General features: G+C 40.6%; 1 protein-coding gene across 1 annotated transcript in view; it reads left to right on the top strand.

Moving 5' to 3' along the window:
- The first annotated feature begins 1,322 nt into the window (after window positions 1–1,322).
- The window catches only part of grin3a (glutamate receptor, ionotropic, N-methyl-D-aspartate 3A), a 57,912-nt gene continuing 36,587 nt past the window's right edge, over window positions 1,323–22,647 (top strand). The window contains exons 1-2 of the mRNA XM_032539610.1: window positions 1,323–2,768; window positions 11,172–11,914. Coding sequence (XP_032395501.1) covers window positions 1,986–2,768; window positions 11,172–11,914 — 1,526 coding nt within the window. The 5' untranslated portion in view covers window positions 1,323–1,985. The remainder of the gene's footprint in view (window positions 2,769–11,171; window positions 11,915–22,647) is intronic.

A 22,647-nucleotide genomic window follows, 5' to 3' on the forward strand; every position in this document is an offset into this window, starting at 1 on the left:
CCTCCCCCATTTCCATCTTTACCACCTATGCTCCTCTTCCCGCTCCATCACCTCTGCCTCTCTTTATCCCCCTTCTCCCCCAGTCCCCTCTGGTCATCACTTCCTCCTCCTTGTCCTCCTCTCCTGTCAAAATCTATCATCTCTGTCTCTCCCTATTCCTTCTAGTCCACCTTTTTGAGGTCATGCTGTATCCGATCGATCAGGATCATTGATCTTCCAATACCCCGGTAAGCGTGCCTCACATTTCAAGACAGACATTAGCCAATCATTAATCTAGATCGTAACATTAACCTATCATTATTCTGGGACGCTATTTAAACTGAGGCTGCTGATTGGGTCAATGTTGACCTTTGACCTGTGGGTTACCGCAGCAACATGAGGCACATCAGTTCAACATCCCCTCCTTCAGCAGCTGTTAATGAGCTAACTGAGTGTACTTAGATGGGATTAAATGAAACAATGCTATTAAGGGTGACTGTCTGTTTGTTTGTATATTTTAATTAGCTGAGAACCTGCACACACATGCATGCATGCACACACACACACACACACACACACACAGATATGCAGGCCATATCTACAAAGAAATCCACCAACATAAGATCTAATCAATGTGTTGCACAATGTAAATATTAATTGTTTGGATTATGCATAAAAGATGAGCTTCAGCTGTTTTAAAAAAACTGTTACTGTCCCTACCTAAATCATGCGATTTCCTCCCAGCTGAGCACTGACTCTTTTGAAACTATACTGTGACATATGCATGCAGAGCTGAGAGGACATTTTGGCATTTGCAGGATGAGATGTTCTGCTGTAAGAAAATCTGGGAGTTGTGTTAAAGAAAAACACACACACACACACACACAACATGTGACATTGACCCTGGTTTCAAAAACCTTGTCCTGAACTGAACAGTAAAGCTGCAGACATATTATACATTCGCAAACAGTAAATCCACTATGTATGCAACAATTACTATGAATCTGAATCAGCATCTCTAGGACAGCTTCACAAATTCAGGTATTTATTGCAGTGTTGCTGTTTAGATGAACCCAGTAAATCCTGTCAGCTACACACAGCTCCGGTTAAAACAATTGGATCTGATGCATCGTATCTGCAGGCTCCCCCTCCAACTGATCTATCTATCTATCTATCTATCTATCTATCTACCCCCATGTGTGTATTTATTGCCTTATGTAACTTATTCATTCATAACCCCCCCCCCAACACACACACACACACACACACACCGGCGCTGCTGAAGGGGATGGGGGGATGGGGGGGTAGAGTGAGGAGTTGTTTAATCTCATTGGAACGTGCAGGCGCAGAAGACCGTGCTCTCGTGCAGGAGGTCTCGACAAGTGTGGGGACAGTGGTAGACTAAAGCCAAGCACAGCGCGCGCTCTGGAACGCTCATGCTCGTTGTTTAATTTCTTTTTTTTTTCATCTCGAGTACCGGGACGAAGAGTTGTATCCTGCACTCTGGATAAAAATGGGATCGATTTTCATTGGAAGCCATCTGATGTTTCCAGTGGTGGATTTTATTGTTTTGGAATATGTTTGATGAGCGTTAAGCTTCTTTTTTTTTCTCGACAGTTCCTCCCCTGGGCTTGCCTACACACTCATTTTTGTTCTGCTTCTGGAATATATTAAACAAATTGCCGTTTGATTCCATGACCTGTTCAATAACCAAAAGGCTGAATGATGAAAATCTTTTGAGATGAAAAACAGCACTTTTAGGGATCATTTTTTGCTTGTGCGCGGCTCGTACCTAATCTCGCGCCTCAGCAGCCTGTTGTCCGTGTCCGTGGAGAAACGCGCAACTTTGCCGCGAGCTGGAGCCGGAGCTGGAGTCGGGGCTGCAGCTGGTCTGACCGGCGCACCAGGGCCACACGCAGGGGGCCAGGAGGGGGACCAACGGAGCGGCCCCGGTGTTCCGCCGCACTGTGGTTGGACGGGGCATCCGGTGCAGCTGTGGAGCGCGGATGATGGAGACGGTGGTGATGATGATGATGATGATGATGATGATGAGGATGAATGGCCCGACAGCTCGAGCAGGCACCGGGGTCTCGCGACCATTATGTTCACTGTTGTGCGCTCTAGTCTTCCTCACGCCGTGCGTTCATTCTCACCCGCAGCCGTGCCAGGTGCTGAAACGCATCGGCCACACGGTACGAATCGGGGCTCTGCACGTTCAGCCTCGCTTGCTTCCCGCCCCTGCCGACCGAGGTGCTGAGGATTGGGACACCGATCGAGGTTGGATAGGGAGCGGAGAGCGGCGGATGGAGTTGGAAAAGCAGGTTAAAACAAGTGCCGGTGCGCCTGGATATGGAAGCCTCAGGTCTAGAGGCGCCGTTAATAGCCAACGAGGATCCAGCAGGAGTAAGAGCCAGGCACGACAGCGAGAGGAGAACACATCGAGAGAGGAGCGCGTGTTTGCACCCCGAGACTCGGTCCTACTCGCGGTCGAGGCTGTCAACGGGGCCGGATTGTTGCCATACAATTTATCCCTGGAGCTTGTCATGGCCGTTGGGTCAGGACTCGGTGAGCTGCCCGCGTTCTCCTCCTCCTCTGCGGGGAGCCCCGAGAGCGAAGACCCACTGTCCTTCGTGGAGAGCGTGTGTCACACCGTGGTCGTGCAGGGGGTTTCCGCCATGATCTCCTTTCCACGGAACCGGGACGAGTTCATCAACTTGGAATTTGTCTCGCTTGCGCTTCGGATGCCAGTAGTCAGCGTTGTGCAGAGGGAGTTTACGCGCCACAGTGAGGTAAAAAGTTATTACTAAAAAACATCTCAACTGCTGTTAACTGTTGATTACTGCACTCCGGCATACAGATGCAGAAGGACGTGACTGTACCTGTGTAGCATGTAGTTAAATAAAGAAAAGCACAGGCTGGCTGGGACAAGTCAGGCTAATCCAGCAGTATGAATACAAAACGCTTTAAGTTACACATGCATATATAGGTATCTCAATTTTAAGAATTGAGTAAAAGGTCTTGATGCGCATGAATACAACCTAAATACCATCAGTGGCTCACCTATTAGAAAGGGGCAGAATGGAGAAACACTTCATCTGCTTGCTGAAGGTCTTTTTCCTCTCCCCCTCCTCCTATTAGACATTTACTCAGACCGGACAGAACATTTTTTTCCTTTGTTGTTCAGTATTGATTTCAACAGTCCTGGTTAAATGGCTAAAATAGAGACACGATTTGTGACACGAGATGATGTTCTTAATTTTCACAAAAAGCATCAACTCAGGGAGTCTAAGAAAAGCTGCAGTTGCTTCAAACGGAGACCATATTAAGGAGCAAGGTGAGAGCACATGTAGGCTCTGTCCATGGTGCTGAAATCTACAAGAAGCACGGGGTCTCTGTAAAGAAAAGAATGAGAGTGCATTCTGTCTTCTTTTATACACAAGGTTTCTTGTAAAAATGTAGATTGAAGGCTATATACAGTACACCCTGTAGCACGTGCCCTGAGGTATAGATGCACACTTTGTTGGTGTTCAGCATTCCACAAACTAAGGTTCATCAACGTGGAGACAGTATAGTGTTGGAAAATAACTTGGAATTGTAACTCTAACCTTAAGTTGTTTTGCCATCTACATTGTTTATCTGACTAATTTTCTTAGAGAAGGGAAATGGTTTCTCCATCCGTAGTTATCAGAATCACATTTCATAATCATACCTTTATGTTGAGACCTGAATCAGAAGACTTTCAATGTCTCATGCTTGCTCCATCAATCTAAGGGAAAATCTGTCAGACTTTTACTGTATGTCTGTACAAAAAAACAACAACACATTTGCAAAGACATCCATAGCGAGAGCAAGTTGGATAACACTTTGGGCATTTGGCCTATTCCAGTTAACACACAGTGAATAGTGCATTTCATTGCATTTACAAAAACATCAAAAATGTGTTCTCTCCTACCTGTAGCATCCTGTAGTCTAAAATACTTCACGGTAGCTTTGGCTAGACTACAGTTAATGTACAGTTCTTTTTACTAAACAGTATGCCCGCTTTGCAGGGAAACATAACAGGAAAAGGCATTGTAATTTTTTAAACCAATGGAAATGTATTTTACTACTGTGTTTAGTGGCATTAATCAAACGCAATCAACAATACATGTGAAGGTAAGCATCACTTTTTGACACGTGGTGACATGGCATTTTCTTTTTAAATTAACTCTTTAAGGACTTGGGTTGGCTATATGAGCTGTGAAAATTTGGAGATTTGAGGTATTTGTAAGTAACAAAATCTACATATACAGCACCCAAACAAAAAAATAGGTTGTTGTCAGTGCCTTCGATAGCTGTTCCAAATGATATAACATTTTCTGATCCGACTCCCTCATTGCTTTATGGTTAAGCTTAGTCAACCATAGCTACTTGGTTTAGGTTAGGGGATAATCATCTTTATGTTTGATGAAAATCATTTTGACTGTTGGTAGAAGGCATAAAGTGAGCTTAGTGGATTTCTTGAACTTAGAAGTGACTCTTTTGTCCAATACTCTAATTGAAGATTATCTGTAGAGTTTGCAGCTGGAATGAAAGAGAGAAACCATTTGTTAAAAGTGTAAACACTTTAAATGAATCCCCGGGATGGTTCATTAACAACCAGTTTCTGGTGAAGACACCTGCTGAGAGTTTTGTGTGTGTGTGTGTGTGTGTGTGTGTGTGTGTGTGTATTTCTGTACAGGTCGAAATCTCTCTCACAATTACAGTACAACTAGACACACACACATACAAACACACACATAATGTAATTAAACTGAAAATCTCTTCAAATAGGTGCCACTAAAAGGGCAATTATTGCATATCAATGAGTACTGACTAGCAGTTAGGGTGTGTGTTTTTGACTTTCCATGCACAACCTGCCTGATAGGGGCAAAGAGTATCATTGTTTTACACACACACACACACACACACACACACACACACACACACACATCAGTATCATTAGTTAGACTGAAGGGTTCTGGGACACTTGCCACCGACTAAGCTATAGCTATGTGTGTGTGTGTGTGTGTTTGTGTGTGTGTGTGTGTGTGTGTGTGTGTTTAGGGTAATCTCTTCCTGCCCTGTGCACAAGGAAGCATTTTTGTATGATGATGACCTAAGCAGGTGTTTGAAGTCCACTCTCGTTCTTAAAAATGAAATATTAGATAGAGCAGACAAACCAACAAAGATTGATTATAGTAATTGATGGATGGGTAGATGGATGGTTGGATGGATTAACAGGCAAAAAGATGCACTTGGCAATAGACAGTCAAACAACCGGATTGTGCTGAACTTGTGTGTGACTTTTGAGAGATAGCTTAACTCCCCTCTGACTCAGTCTAGTTAGGCTAGCAAATCCCGACTGAAAGATGAGAGCTATTTGCTTGAAACAGAATTTTCAAATTGTGAAACTTTTGGAATGTTTGGAGAGGATGTCTTTAGGGTTTATTTGGTGACCATGTCTGACCTTTGAATTATTTCTTTACTGACAAAGCTTATAGTTTAGGTTAACCAAAGTTCACTGTTAAAACGTGTACAATATGCTCAACCGGTGAGCAACCTTTGATATTGGATCCTGTCCTCATTACAGCATGTTATGTAAGTGTCGCAATGATGAGACTGCATGAGAAAATTGAGCTGGACCAAAATATAAAGTGACCTCAGAGTAAAGGGACTGGGTGGATTGGGAATAGGTGGTGAGAGGCTTTGGAAGAAGCAAAGGGTTGAGAATTTAGCATATAAAAGACCAAGGACTGGGAAAGTCCCAGGGAAATGAAACTTCCTGAGATAAAAGAACAGTTGTCACTGATAAGAGGATATAGTGTTAAAGTGGAAATGTATCTTGTGCTGGCCCACAACACTAGAACTTGTGTTAAATTAAGATAAAGCAGCTTGACAGACAGGTAAAGCATCAATGCAAATATCGGTTGCTACTACATTAAAATTAAAATATGTTGCGGATATTCCCATATGTCAAAGGGCATATGTACAGAACTGTATGTGCGATATGTGCAATGTAAATTACAGATGTTTACACCATGTTGCCGGTTCATTAGAAACAGCTGTACAATCTAATTGTAATTTTGCTAAACTTGTTCAGCCAAAGTCTTGTTCAGCTTTTGCTGACAATATCAAACAGTTGTTGATTATATGTATGGCAGTTTGTAGAGCTGTAGTTAGTGGTGCTGTACTGGACGGGACTTTGTGTATACAACTTCATTAGTGGAACAGTCTGAACATGTTTTATGTAGGGCAGAAGGAAGCCAATTGTTGCACAATGTGCACAGAAACGAGTCGACACAGTGTAAACATGTCATGGAACATGGCTTTGGAACTACTTCATCACAGTTACCAACACAGTCTCACAATTGGGTTATATTGAATGCCACTTATCAGAATTTGTCAGTGTCAACCATCTTAACCAAAAGTTGCAAAGAAACTCCTGCACACTGTATAACGTGCAACGGATAATTGAATAGCTGGCAACGTTTTGGTACTAGACCTTCCTCAGACAAAACAGGTGTAACACCGAAATGTTGTCAGCTATTAAATTAACCATAGGAAGGTAGACAGTGTGCAGTTTCCATGCAACTTTTGACTTACTCGTAGCGCTCTGACACACCTGTCTCATTTTATGGATGTGCAGAGTATTTTTCTGTTCTGAACTATCATAATCACCCTTTCAATTTGTGAGCTCTAAATCACTGCCTACCCAAAATAGTCCGGATCGATTCTCTGAACAGCTGCACTGATGGAAACGGACAACAACCGTACATTAAACTTACCAACAATCATACAATCAATCATCAAGGAATTGGTATGCAGCTTCCATCTGTCTTCGCAGTGTTTTCAATAATGACTTATCACTAAGTGAAGTCCTATTTAATGATAAATTTAATAATTGTGTAAATATGGGACCTATCACTCACTTCTCATATACCCGAAAGTGAATTTAATCCAAGGGGCTTTGTTATGGAAGGATACTATTTATGGAATACATTTCTTTACTCAGAAAATAAAAGAAAACACTTGTGTGCACAATTACACAAAGTAAGCCTGGGATTTTCTTTTCAGTCAGATGCTGGTAAATGTGTAGATTATGCTGATTAGGATGTTGGAGTAATTAGCAGTTGAATGATAGGGCTTTGCTGAGAGCGAGTGTGCATGTCTGTGTGTTTTGGATGTGTAGAGAAGGTTGTTGCTGTTGTATGTTTATTAAATAAATCTTCTACAATCTTGATAACAGAAAAGTACCAAAAACCCAATTTAATCCGTTTTCACACTTTCCCCACAATGTATCATCTAATCAAAGAAAGATCAACACCAATGTATTACTAGTTCATTACTTTTGTCTACTGGCTCATGGGTCTGCCAGTCCATAAAGGTTTACCATACAACAAGGCTTGCAAGTTTTTGTCACACAAAAACTCAGAGCAAAGGTATTTTTGGCTAGGGAAGTCACAGAAAAAACTGATTTCTGAAGAGAGAAGAGTGATGAAAGAGTGCACAGGGACAGCAAAGCTGGGATTTCCCAGTGCGTCGAAAGCACCAGATCTCTGTACTTACATAAGAGAGCAGGCAGCCGCGCTTCCTAGCAAATTTCCTCTTGTTTATTTACATGAGGAACAAAGACAAGGTTACAGATTTATAGTGATCAGAGTGCACAAGTGCTCCAATCCTCCAATCCTCCTGGGGGATGAGAGGAGGTGAAATTATGATGCCCTGTGGACTGCATTACCATTTATTTTCCTGAAACAAGGCCTCCAAAACTGAAATAAAACACGTAGTATTGCTTTTGTTGCTGCTTTTTTTGAAGCAACAAGCCATCCGTGTGTATGCAATAAGCAGACGAATAATGATTATCTTATTTGCATGCCAATTGGGTAGAGTGAATAATGGGATAAGTGAAATTAACCAATAGATTAATCTAATGGACTTTTACTGCAAAGCTTGTGGAAAAGTTATAAAGTCAATTAAACAGAGTCGCTGAGAGGCCTTTTAAGTTTGAGTCTGTGCGCAAGTGCAAGCAAGTGCATGACAGACTGATTGCCCGGGTGGCTGGTTTGTTGGGTCCAGTATGCCAGAGTGCACTGAAGCAGATCTGGCAGCTCAATATTACAGGGATGACTGTGTCAACTTTGAAATGTATCAGCTCTGATCTTCTGGCTGACTATAATGCTGTAGGAGCAGTGCACAGTATGTGTAGAGTAAAGTGGGTTTGCACTGGTCTGATCATAAAGGCACTGAGGGAGTCAATGGAGTCCAATAACCTACAAATCATCCATATTTTACATTACTGCCAACCATTTCACATAGAAAGCAATTTTTTTTTAAGATTAATGTCCAACCGTGCAGTCATCCATTTCAGTTAAAAGAGTACTTGACTTGGTTTAGTCACCAGACATATGTAAAAAACTAAAAAAACACTTACCTTGAACACTTGAAGGTATTTACATGAGTGACATGAAACTATCAAGAACATTGTCATGACACATGAACACTAACCATAACCATAACTTGTCATGACAAAACTGAATGAAACTTACTAAAAGAAGCATTATCTCATAAACATGTATGACTTGTTTATAATGTTTATGACACGTTTATGACAGTGTCATGTCACTCATGTAGATACCTTCAAGTAAAGTGTGAGAAAAAAATGGACTTATTATGTTATTGTTGATGTTTAGTTTAACATGTTTTTCCCACGTAAAAGTAAAGTCTGAAAAGACGCTGGGAGCACATCTACTCTTTCTCCCTCTTAGAGAAATTGTGGCTCTGCCTTGGCCCCGCCCACCACCGCTGCTCACGCTAGGTTGAGACAAGTTCGCTGACATTCCAGCATCTAGGTTGACCCATAAAAGAGCAGCGTGCATCAAGATGACTAAAACATTGGACAGAGTCAGTATAAGGTTCACTGGGTTCTTCATTTCCTCCATGGTTAATATAAAAAGTATTATGAAAAAAATCACTTTTTCTGGGATTCCGGGTGTTTGTTTTTTTTGTCTCTGGTGCTTCCACACGCATACAAACTAACTAACTAAAAAACTAACCATGCTGTGTTTTGAGTGAGATACAGGTTTCCATTAGTCTCCGGGTTAAAAATCTTCACGGCTTCCTACGTCACTAGCCGAGACGAGTTGTCTAACCGTAGCACATGCTAGCTTGTTCTCAATGAATTACAAAACTCTGCTACAACACACACTAATCTACAAAAGAACTACTTCCATGTCCCTGTTCTGCAGGTATTCCACAACTGCACCCTTGTTTAGAAGAAGTCTCCCAGCTAATCCTGCGTTGTACTGACCAAAGTTGGAGAAAGAGTTATCTAGCTGATGTGATCATTACCTAACTACTGCGCATGTGCGACTCCCAACAAAGACAGAAGTGAGATGCCTCACTCTGTAGCTAAAACAGAGACCTATACACAGGGTGAAAACAGGATCTGCAGCAGCAGTACAACAAAAAATATGGTCTGTTTTGAAAATGAAACGATGTAAAACTATTCTGGTACAACCTCAAAATACAATTATGAACCTGAAAATGAGCATAATATGGGCGCTTTAAGAATAACACTTTGTAATAGTGGTAGGTTACATTATTGCCATGGGGTTCTGCACATAATCACATCAACCTTTGCTTATAATTTGTCTCCTGGGTTGGTCCCTTGATAACATAGTTATCAATGCAGCAACTAAGGATACTTCTGAAATGAATCCCTGCTTTTTACCTCACATTAAGATAGCATTAACCGTGACCCACATTAATAAATAAATAAATAAAGGTTAATGGGCTTTTTACTAAGGATTAGATACGTCAAGCAAATTTAGACACTCCAAAAAATGATTTAACATACTGAAATGAAATGAAACCAGATGTAGCATGGAAGGTCGGAAAGTAATCTAAAAAAGTACCATTTATTTTGTAAAATGGTCAATTGTAATACATAGAGTAACGAACTGGAGCTAATTTGCTAATGCATGTAATTGCATGGCCTTTTAACAGGATACATTGTTGTTCTCTTCTAAAGGCGATGAAGGCCAATTTAATCTGTCAAACTAAAAGGCAAGCAAGTACTAAACCTTTTACATAATACAAACTATAGTTGAGTTCCTGAATTCCAACATCATACACTTAGACCAGAAAAACAGACCAATCTCCATCCCATTTATATCTTTGGCAAAGCCATTGCCAAATGGCATTTTGTATATAAAACAAAGCATAATAAAGCTTTACAGTCAAGTATCTTCCTTGAACATGTAGCCATTTGGTGGATGGTTTTCATCACAGCACCCGACACCACTTTTAGACCACATAACTTATCATTCCTGGTCCAGGTGGGAATCACACACTGTTGCCATGTTCATACCCATTGATCTGTCCAAGCCTGATCAATCATCTGATGAGCTTATGAATTGCAAATCAATGGTGAATTCAAAAGTGAATTCCAAAAAGGTGGAATTCACCAAGCACAGTATGTGAAAGACCCAGTTGAGGTTCTTCAGGTTTTTGGTGTTGCTTAAAATACAAATAGAGAAAACATAAAGATAGATGTAGTGTACTTTTTTATTATGTGAAAAATGATATTCATAGGAGAAGGTAAGTGGAGGCTGAAATGCATTCTATCCACCAGACTGTGTTTGTTCTCGAGGAACAAATTGAATTCTAAGATAGAAAGTAATTCTGCTTTTGGATTTATAACCTTTCTGTCTTTTTTTTCCTCTTTTCTTTTCTTCTCCGCTCTACTACATCTATTTCTCCTCCTGGTGCCCCATCTTCCTATTGTCACACTTTTCCTTCTGAATGTTGCACGTAACCTTCACCTCCACCATCCTTCAATTGTCCCTGTTTTGCCTTGCTCGCTCTAACCTTTATTCTAAGAACCATCCTCTAATGTTATGTTTTTCTCCTATCTCTCTGGCCTCTATGAAATCCAACTGACCCTTGCCAATACTTTGTCCTCCCCATCATTACATGTTTATCACTCCCATTGCTCTTACATTTCCATTCTCTTTTTTTTCTCCTGTTTATTTGTTTAACTGTCCCCCATCTCTATCCCATTCCATATGCTCTTACCCTCATATCCCTTCCATCTCTTTTACACTAATTACCTCCTTTTGTCAAAATCACTTGCTCATTCACCCATTCCTTTTTTTCCAATCTCCCCACAGAATCCTCTCCATTTCCAACTAGCAATGCGGACCGTGGAGGCCCCGCCATCCCGTCTCCTCTCTACCTTGCTGATGATGAATGGCTGGTGGGACTTCAGTATTCTGCTCTGTCAGGAGTGGGACATTGGCGACTTCCTGCTCCTCATTAAGAACAACACCCGTTTCCACCTGGGCACCCTTGTCAACCTGACAACTACCGCCTCAACCTCGTCACCGCCTTCTTCATCATCATCATCATCACACTTAGGAGTGGCCTCAGGTGTCGCAACAGGTGCGCAGGCGTCGTCATCCTCATCGTCGTCTTTGCCTTACTTCTCTCCCTCCGCTACTTCGTCCACCTCCTCGGTTAAATTGGACCAGCAGCAAGCTCTCATGCGGCAGCTGGATGCCCTGAGGGAACCTTCATCCACAAGGGCCGTGGTGACCTTTGGGTGTGAGATCCGCGATGTGCGGCGTCTGTGGACGCTGGGCACTCGGATGGCGCTCCCAGAGTTTCACTGGGTTTTGGGGGACAGCCAGAATGTGGTGGAGCTGAGAACAGAGGGGTTGCCCCTGGGGCTACTTGCACACGGAGTCATGGGTTCCCCTTCTCTGGATCACTACGTCCATGACTCAGTGGAGCTGGTCGCACGGGCGGTGGGTAGTGCAGCCCAAGTGAATCCTGCCCTGGCACTCATACCTGGGACTACTAACTGTATGGATGTACAACAGAGCAACGGCAGCTCGGGGGACTACTTGTCAAGGTAGGGAAACACGTGGACGACTAAAGTCCTGATTGCACCCACACATTTTCATAAAATTAAGTGCAATGATGTCAATAATGTGACCATGTAACGATTTTATGATGTTCATGATGCTTCACAGTTTTGCAAACCATGCTGTGTGTGTTTAAAAATGCGGATGCACTTTTTCTGACTTCTGGGCATCTTTTAGTTTCGTTAATTTTTGTGTGGTTAAAAGATCTATCGGTAGTTTAAACCTGGCCACATGGAGTCAGCAGAAATAGGCTGGTATTGCAAACTTGTAAGCAAACAGTTGCCTAAGTTCACATTCAGCACACACATAGAGACATTAGCATTCAATTGGAGTTATGTCTATGGGCAACCTGGCACATGTAAGTTAAATAATCTGTCTTTTTGGCTCTTGTTGGACTACCACAAACTCCTGAGGAAAATACTTATGCAAGCTACTTGCTAAATTTGCCTGTGTGCTGTGGGAAGGGGTCTCTGAAGCATACAGGAGTTTCTAATAGCCATTTTACTAAAAATAAAAATAAAAACAGCTGCCTGCCGCATTCAGCCAAACAACAATCCTCATCCTTCCCCTCTTCCATGATGCTGTTTACGTATGTGATTCAGCTCCCTGTTTCTACTTTGTCTCCTCTATACTCCTTTCGTTGTGGTAGAATGTACTTCTCTCACTTAATGCAGATGTTTTGTCACAGCCCAGCTGCAATGTCAGACTGAAATCCGCTACAGAAACACATTTAAAAACATCTGCGAGAGCCGCGTGCATTCACAGCCTATCTGAGCGCACACTGCATACACCCAATAACTGCAGCAGTGTGGTAAAATGATAAGGTGTAATGAATTGTATTTAGCCCCAATCTGCAGCTGGGCCACTCTACTTTATATGCTACAATAAGATACGAGCGATGGAGAGTGTGTGATCACACACGATTCCATTAACATAAGAGTGTGACCTTTCCGTCTGAGATTCTCCTCAAAACACCTGAATCAGCAGGATGATCAGCCCAGGGGAGGAGGAATTATTGAAACATGATGAGTATGTAGAGCCTGAAGGAGATTTCTGGTTGTGTTTACATTTCTTTGGTTCATTTTCAGATGTATTAAGTGTTGATTAGACTGCCAGTGTTTTACATATCACAGAACAAAGAACATGTGTTGCAGGACTTTTAAGCAGGATTACAAGAGCCCTGATGTTAACCCTGTGAAGGCAGGGGATTTACCTGTGTTGGATAGTGGGTCTAATCCAAGCTATTTCACACACCTGAGATTTGGAAACGTCAGCCATATACCTGGCTCAGGAAAATTAGCATTAGATAGCAATATATGATACTTTAACCAGCTGTTTGTATGCAACCTGGAAAGATGGGAAAAAGGCAGTATTCTCTCAGAAATGTTACTCCTTCTTTTGTAATTCAGTTTTTGTTAAACCGTGAGATTTTTTGGACTGCTCCATTTGGGATTAACAAGTGTTGATTCATTGTTTGTTTTCCAATTTCTATGTCTCTCTCGGATGTACAGATGATTGGCAATAAAGTCAATCAAGGTCGTGATCATCATCTGTTACCTATTGTTGTGCAGTCTAAAACGATCTTGAATCTGATCATGCAGGCAGCGAAGTTTAGCTGTCAGATACACTGACCTGTCACCTGTGTCTTTTTCTTCAATTGGATCACAGATTTTAAATTAAGCTGACCTGTGGGTGCAAAGAGATTTATAGTTTTTAAAAGTGTATTCTTGTGCTTACCAATAAGCTGGAAACCATTGTTTTTGTTGTCGCAAATATAGCCATAGTTTTTTTTAATGAGAAAATGCCCTTAGACATCAGAGCGTTAAATCTGGATGTCAAATCATTTATTTTTTCCTTATAATTCATGTATTGCCTACTCCACACAATGTATTCCCCCGGTGGTCTCTCTCTGCTGGCCCAGCTCCTCGTTGGCGGCTGCCACTCCTTCTGAGGCCGAGAAAAACCTCCCAAAATTGCCCTGCAATAAGGGAAGTTTGTTAACGGCATTGCGCCCCCAGCTAACAAAGCTGAAGTAGCAGTAGTTCTTTAGATAGATAGAGATAAGGTCTAAAATAGCTGAATTGTCCCCTAAGGCATGATATTCCACACAATGACAGAAGGCTCAAGGGGCCGCAGACTCCCCAAGCGACAGTGAGATGTATAAACAAATGAAGGATGTGGTAAAAGGTTGTAGTTGACTGTCCTTAAGTTCTGCAAAGTTAGAAGCTGACATTTGCACATGGAAGTTGCTGATAGTCTGACTTTGTCTGTTGTGAAAGCAATTTTGACTCATGTTCATTCAGGGCTGACATTTAGACTCCGGAGAAGTGCTTTGATACGTTAACGTTTGATATCATTCTACAATAACGCTATTTTTATCAAGTTCAGTATTAGCTTCAGCTAGGGAAATGGGGATGAGAATGAGAAAATAACAGAGTGCATAGGATAAGATTTTAGAGATGTTATAAATACCTGCACATTATTGTACTGGTTTATACAATATTTAACCTTAAAATTCAGTTGTTCATAAACACAGTGCATTTCCATTTATACTACTGATGTTAGTTCTTCTGTTTCAATTGTTTTGTTCTGTTTCAAAAGTTATATAATCCAATCCAACTGTATTTGTAAAGCACATTTAAAACAACCAGGTTGACCAAAGTGCTGGACATTAACATGATTATAATATAAAATAAAACATATAAAACAAATAACAGACTAGAAAAATAAAAATGCAGAATGCAAGTCTCAAGCTGGTTTAAAGGCCAATGAATAAAAGTGAGTTTAAGTCGTGATTTAAAAATCCAAAGGCTGGGGGCCAATCTAACATGCAGAGGCAAGTCATTCCAAAGCCTTGGGGCCACGAATGAGAACGTTCGATCTCCCTTATTTTTGAGCCGTGTTCTGGGGACAACAAGGAGCAGCTGGTCAGCTGACCTTAACAACTTTAGAGGAGTGTGCGGCTTCAGTAAATCAGCAATATACGCTGGGGCTTGACCATAAAGAGCTTTAAAAACAAACAACAGAATCTTAAAATGTTTTCTAAAGCAAACCGGTAGGCAATGGGGGAGGCAAGAACAGGTGTAATGTGATGTGTCGGTTGCGAGTGCCGGGAAGGAGTTGAGTGGCAGCATTTTGAACCATTTGTAATCTGGAGAGGGAGGCCTGGTTAATGTCTACATATAAAGCATTACAATAAACCGGCTGACTTGTAATAAAAGCATGTATAACTCTCTCAAAATCAATGAAAGATAAAAATGGCTTCAGTTTGGTAAGCAGCCTGAGTTGAAAGAAACTAGATCTTACAACGGAATTGATCTGCTTCTCTAGCTGAAACTCAGTATCCATTTTAACCCCAAGGTTAGTCACCATGGGGTTTCTGGGTACCCAGGTGCAGTTGGAAGGTGTCAAGAGCACTACGGGGTCTAAATGACTTCAGTTTTACTTACATTTAAATATAAAAGGTTTAAAGTCATCTAGGCTTTTATGTCATAAAAACAATCAAGTAGTCTTTTTAGGGAATTATCACCCTTACCTTTCATAGGCAAGTAGATCTGTGTGTCTTCTGCGTAGAAATGGAAGCTGATGTGATGCTTCTTTAAGATGGAACCAAGGGGAGGCAAATAAAGGGAGAAGAGAATCGGCCCCGAAATAGAACCCTGAGGAACTCCACATGTCATTGGTGCTGCGAGTAAAGTAGAGCCACCAAAACTAACTAACTCTCTCTCTGATAGGAATGATCTAAACCACTCTAGTGAAGTGTCGTTTACCCCCACACTGTGCTTGAGACGAGAAACAAGAACACTGTGGTTGAATACTGCTGTGAGGTCTAAAAGCATAATAAGCATGTATTCCAGAATCTGTTGAGATTAAAAGATCATTAAAAACTTTCATAATAGCAAATCTATTTCACTTCTGTAGTATAAAAAATCCTTAAATGGTTCCTTAATGTGGTGTTATTTTCCTGTTTTATGTTGATCATGATAAACGTTTCTGTTAAGAGCTTGCTGACCCTTTTGGGCATCAGTGGTTCCCAAGCTTTTGATCTATAAAAATGAAGCAAAGGCCTCTTTTTACAGGATATACAGTGTATGCGTGCAAGTTGTCAACAGCTCGCCAAAGAGCAATGTATCCTTCTCAAAATTGTGCATTTCTTGACATATAGTTTGTTATTTCCTACCAAGTTAATCTTTTATACCCGATGCTCAAATTCCGGGATTGCTCTGTTGTTGACGGAATTTCCACCAGATTTCATTTTTTTTACTCATTACCTAATGCTTTCTTTGTGTTGGAATTTTAAACTCCTGTCGACTAAAATGTACTGCTCAGATCTCTGCAGGGTGAAACCAGACAGCTAGCCTGACTATCTGTCCAATCTGAGTTTTTTGGTGCACAACTAAAGCCACTTTTGAACATACACGTTCCACCAAAACAATTTCCTTCCTGAGACTATTTTGCAGTGGCACCATGGCTCCGTCCATCACACAGCAACCTCCAAGGAACAATGCCAATAAACCACGGCATGTTTTTCTCCAATCCCGGAGTGCTGTTTTGGACTAGCCAGACCCTCCTTCATAGCGCTGTGGAGGAAGGTCTTGCAAAGTGAGACTATCTTGAGACCAACATGTTACACTGTTGAAAAACCTGCTGTCACTTTCAGTCATTTTAGACATTTCTGTTGCAGTGAGGGACTCCCTTCCATTCGGTGTTATGGCTGTGGCAACAGGTGCTCGGTGCATGGGCTGACCTGGAAGGGAAGTGTTGTCAATAGTGTTGAAGCAAGAGAGCATAAACCAGATTAGCAACAGAGAAGCTTTGGCGGTTCTCAAACTGGACATGGAAACCCTCCAGGAAATCTATTGCATGATTATTATGGATGTATGGTTGCAGCAGAGTTGCTGGCCAAGCAATAAACTAGGGCTGATCACAAACATTTTTTTTTAAAACGATTAATCAAACGATTGGTGAACAGATTTTACTTTTGCTGTTATCCTTACTCAGGAATCATTTTACAAAGTATACAGACTACACCATGGTTGTTGGCATTAAAGCAACACTTGAGAACTTTTTGTTACATAAAATAATGTTTCCTTGGGCGACCTCTAGCTCAACCAGTAAGAGTGTGTGCCCCATATAGGCTGAGCCCTTTGCAGTGGCCCGGGTTCAAATCTGACCTGCGGCCCTTTGCTGCGTGTCATTCCCTATCTCTCTCCCACCTTTCCTGTCTATACACTGTCACTCTGAATGAAGGGAAAAAAGCCCCCCAAAAAATGATCTTTATAAAAAAAAAAAAAATAATGTTTCCAAAATCGTTTTAGTATATCAACTCATAACAGGGTGAACGGCACTTCTGCATTTGCTTTGCAGCTCTCTACCGGCTGTAACCGCACTATGCAAGTTTGCCAAATCAGGTAGCAGATCTGTTGCCTGGCCAGGGTTTGTGAAAAGTTTGATTTTCCAGCTCGCGCCATTACTAATGCTACTGAGCACTTGTGATGCTAATGTTAAATATGAGCCTTGTCCGTCCCCCCTCTTGTTGCACATGTGCATAACATACGTCATGAGAAGGGCCTGAAGTTAACTTTTTTAAATTTAAAAATCCACTTGCCACAGTCACTTTTTACCAGTCGCATTTTTTTTGCCTCATGAAGGTGAACAATGGGAATCGCTGTGTCTCTATGATCCTATCCTGTCCTAGTCATGGTAGCCTACTCGTGGCCGTCATTGCGTGCTGTAGTGGGGAAGCCAACCTTGATAATCCAGCATAAAGACATAATTTCCCATCCTTGGCTGGGACACACATTCATAGGGTTTAATTTATTGGACTTTAACTTATCATTGCATCTGCGGGGGGGAACAGCGCAGAAGCCCCTCTTGCTGCAGCGAGCTGACAGGATTGAAACAGCAGCAACTTTCAGCAACTTCATGGTGAAAAAACGTTACAGCGTACCTTGACGTTAAAATATACATGTTGGCAGGACGTCTTTTGCTGTACATTTTGTTGGTAAATGTGAGATGTCACACACATCATGTTTTCATATCAGAAACAAGGCAGATCATGGCAGATCCAGAGTGGCTCTGAGCAGATCCAATAGTTTTAAACTTCAACAGAGTAGCCGCCTTCAAGGAAGTTATCACTTGCCAATGGAGAGTGGCCAGATTCTCTGTACAAATGAAATATAGAGAGTCTGGTAGGACCATGCTAGTGGATCTGTAGTTCCAATGAGACATAATGGGACAATTCCGCTTCCAACCTGCAGCAGGAAAAGTTACAAAGTGTTGCTTTAAGAGTAAAATACTTCCACACTTTAGAAGACTGTGTGCAAGACTTTTTCTCAATGTGTTGTTGTTAAGAATTCATATTTGCGCTGTTGCTGCAGGCAGCCATGTTATTTTTAAATTTATATGGATTTACGTAATAGATGATGTTGATTACATCGATGAATCGTCCCAGCCCTAATAAACCATTCACAGGGGGGAAATAGCTGATGATGTGTAGAGGTGTTTGTCATCAGATAACTGTATGTAGAGGATTATGGCAGGTGAGGCATTGTAGAAAACACAAATGAGATGCCAAACCAGTCCCAACAGCTGCTTGAAAACGTTTTATTTTACTCCATTTGTTGATGATAAAATACATAATCGTGAAAGTCACAAAAGATGCTAAAAGCTAAAAATATAAGTAGCCACAAAAAATAATAAAGCCATGGAGATTATGGCCTAATTTATTTTCTGTTGAAGAGCAAAACACTTGATAAAAAAAACATTTGGCCAGATATACACCCAGAAATTTTCCTCCAAGCTATGTAATAAAACAGGTAAGCAGGTGTCAGATTAGGGACTTCCACATGGAGAATTAATGTGTAATGAATGAGGGGTTTACTGGGAAATTTCATATAGAATCAGAGAGTAATTAGAGGTGAAATAAGTGTGTGTTCCTCATTTATCAAGATTCACCAGACCATGTTGTTATTTGAAAAAAAATAAACTCCTGTCATTTCACAATTAATGAGAAAGATGATGAAAGCAGATTAGCCCTACTTGTCCAATTTGTCCTGGGGCTGTTTTTTTTCTTTCTTTCCCCATAAAGTATGTTACAATTCCTACTTTAGGAGTAAAACATAAACCTGCAGAGCTCACTGTAGAAGTTGAACTCACCAACAGTACATGCTATGTCTGCTGGTATTAAAATTATTTGGGTGTAGCTTCATCAACTAATTAAAAATAAGTCAATGCATTTTTCTTAAATGAGATTTTTTTTTTAAATATGTACTTATTTAATATTTTAAATGTTTGGTAAAAAATACAAACGTATGTCTCAACTGAAATTGCTAATCGCAATTTTCCAATTTCAATTTGCTCAAATTAAGGGAAATTGCCTCAGGGAAATGAGAGCTTATCAGTCGACGTGTCATGTTGGGCTGCTGTGTAAAATGGGGCCTGAGGGAAACTGGACTTTTTGAATGGAAAGTGTTTTAGAGGAATCCTGCCAATCATTACTCCTGACGAAAATGTAAAATGTCCCAAGATCAATTTTCTTCTGCATGATTAGAATATTTATAGACCAAATATGCTGACATAAATAATGTATGGTATGAATGGAAAATAAAGCCAACTAATCTAATAATGTGGAAAGATTAGGATTCCATTATGAGAAATCAGATGATTAATTCATCCCTATTTATTTTGAGCAGGGTCAATCGTTTGTTGTTGGCATTTCTGCTTCGCTAATTGATTAGTTTATTATTACTTTCATTCCTCTTTCCATTTGCTTTCTTAGGCTTCCGTCAGGCTGTACCATCCTCATCCTGATGGCCACAGCCCACATTTTCCTTTCTTATTTATTTATCATTTGGTTCCTTTAAGTGAGCACTCTTTTTTTGGTCATTCATTCAGTTGGTCCTATGGGGAAAATCATCCAAGGCACATCACTTACCATTATATTTATAAAATAGCCCATAGGGAACACTTGACTATAGTGCAGCACAGTGTTGGCACATTTACAGGAACTCTGTGTCCTGTTTGGAAAAAAACTCTTTTTTAATCAACCATGTCTCTTAGAAATTACAATTGCATAATACTAATATGCAATAATAAGGCAAATATGTCCTGCCTTTCAAAGTAAATGTCAAACTCAGTTTTATGGTAGGAATATAAAAGTGTCACAGGGATCTAAATTAGGTTTTTTTTGCTCCTCAAATGAGGGTGGACAAAAGAAGACGTCTCATTTTAGCTGATCTAAGCTAATTTTCTTTCTATTTTCTTTTACAGTTTGTCACAAGTACTTTCACACTGATTGTGAATATTACGCCATAAAGTGACGTAATCTTTTTTTCTAAACAATGTAAATTTTTTGGAGCTTTGCAGGGCTGATAAAGTCATCGACCAATAAAACAACAACACAGAGGCATGTAGCCTGAACCCAGAGCCTTCCAAGACAACAAACTTTGGTTCTTTTCAATCTTGACAAAAGCAGAGCATACCAGATCCACTCCATGCTCTTACCTTACACAACAAAAGACTATGTAACAGCTTATCTGCAGCTATGACTATTAATGTTTCTGTGTTGTTTGTTTATTTGTAGTTGTATGTTCTAGGCAAAAATGTGTTCATCATCACTTTTTGATGAAGACATCTAGAAGACCAAAAACAGCATTGTTCATTTCATTCTAATTAATTCTGTAAGCTGTTTAGATATTTAAGTTTGGTTTTGGTTTCAAAACCAAGTTTTGGTTTCATTGTACGCATTTTTGAACAGTATCTTTCACTCAAAGGCAATGGAGTAGCTGCTGGGTTTCTGTGGTGTTCACATACAGGTGCTCTTTGAATACTTCTGGAAGTTCTGGTGTACTGTGCTTGTTCCATCTTATAAAAGGGCTTATTGCATCTGTATGATCTGGTCTCAAATGCAAAAACAAAAATAATCCAAGACACACTGTAGGGTTTGTGAAACGTTAAAAGTACTTTCACTTGTTTTTTGGTGAACCTCAAAATGTTCACCCTGATGATGAATTTGGCTGTGATTGCTGGAGTTTAAAGTTATACCATATCCAACAAAGCATGAGCTGCTCTTACACTCTAAGAGTAACCTTCAGGGGCAGCTTCCATAGCCAAGGAGTATGGATGTGTGTATTTTTTCATTCTAATTCTGACAATACACCTGAAAAAAATTCCAACACCATCTTAGATAATGTCAAATGTTTAAATTGCGGTAACCATTATTAAACAACATTTTTTCCAGATAAATATCAGTGTGCATAGTGGTAGACTTAGTGATGTGTGTGTATAGTATAGTTATGCTCCTTTTGAAAGGGAGAAGAACAACACAGTGCTATTCCAAAGTCTCTGCAGCCTATTTATAGTGTGTTTAAGCCTATATGAGAGGCACTGATAAGGTTTGCCCAACAGGCTAAGAAACTGAGGGAGGAGAATTACTGGGTAGGTGACAAAAGATGTGATAACATGGCAGGGGAAGAGGAAAAAGCAGGGTGCAGTAAAAGAAAGAGAGACAGAGTTGGAAAATAACAAGAGAAAGACATTTTAATGTAAATACTGTATATAACCCCTTGAGATGCAGACACAGATAAACTCCAGGGGGCAAAGGTCCTGTGTTAACAGATAAGATATAGCCAGAATAAATGCCATAAGCTTATCTTATTCTTTTTTTTCCCACCAAAGACAATCTTTCATGATAAAAATCATTTTAAAGTGATGCATGCCCACTAAAGCCAAGTATGGTACCCTGATTTGTCTGCCAGCTGAGCTATAAAGATAGAAAATGCTATATAAGAAATGTTCCCTTTGAGGTTTACATATTCTGAACCAATATAAGTAAAAGGTTTTCTTTGCGGATAATACAAGGCGGGATGCCCTTTGGCTGATACTTTTTATGCTGCCAAAAAGGCAGCAGCATTTGCTTATTTCTGTATATTTTTGCTTTATATCTTTAATGTTGTTGATTTTTATTTTGCACGCCATGTAAGATAGGAACATTTGAGTGTATTTCCAGCCATTTTCTTCAGCTTTCTTTTTAGCTCACTCACTCACTTTGACATATCCAGTGACCTGAACATGAACGCAACTTGTATGATTATACCCTGCTTTAAGATCAAAATATTTTGTTGGGTGATTCATGAGAAAAGAACACAAGGCAGACATGACATTGAGTTAGTGTAGCTGTGTAATAGATGTGATTCACTTAGACGTCACTCGCCACCATTTCTCCATTCGACGGGGGGGAGGGAATGAATCATGTCGTCTTGTATAAAAAAGTGTTGTTTTTATTTAGAGAGTATGAGGTTTTGTAGCAGATGTAGAAGAAGTCGGTGTTGTGTTTGACAGTCATAAGATCTGACAAGAAACCCCTGACAATGTATCCAACATCAGCTAGCTGGACAAAAGATATTTCAATCAGGAGAGACATGATTTATTATACATCTTAAAGTCTTTGGCAATTATACTTTATTGCTATACAAATCTTTCATATATCTATATTTAGAGGTAGAGAACCATCAGAACCCCCGATGGAATCTAGACATCGGTGGTGGCAACGAAGGAGCCCAAAGACCAGAACGAAGGAGGCTCTGGACCGGTCAGCTGGAGTAGGTGACTGGAGGTGGAAGGGGAGGTGGAAGGTTGTACTCTTTGCCTGCAACAACAGCTGAATAGATAAGGGAGAAACAATAATTTAAAGCAGGGTTGTGACTCTGTGATTGGCCCT

The sequence above is a fragment of the Etheostoma spectabile genome, chromosome 16 (assembly GCF_008692095.1).
Source record: "Etheostoma spectabile isolate EspeVRDwgs_2016 chromosome 16, UIUC_Espe_1.0, whole genome shotgun sequence".
Taxonomy (NCBI): domain Eukaryota; kingdom Metazoa; phylum Chordata; class Actinopteri; order Perciformes; family Percidae; genus Etheostoma; species Etheostoma spectabile.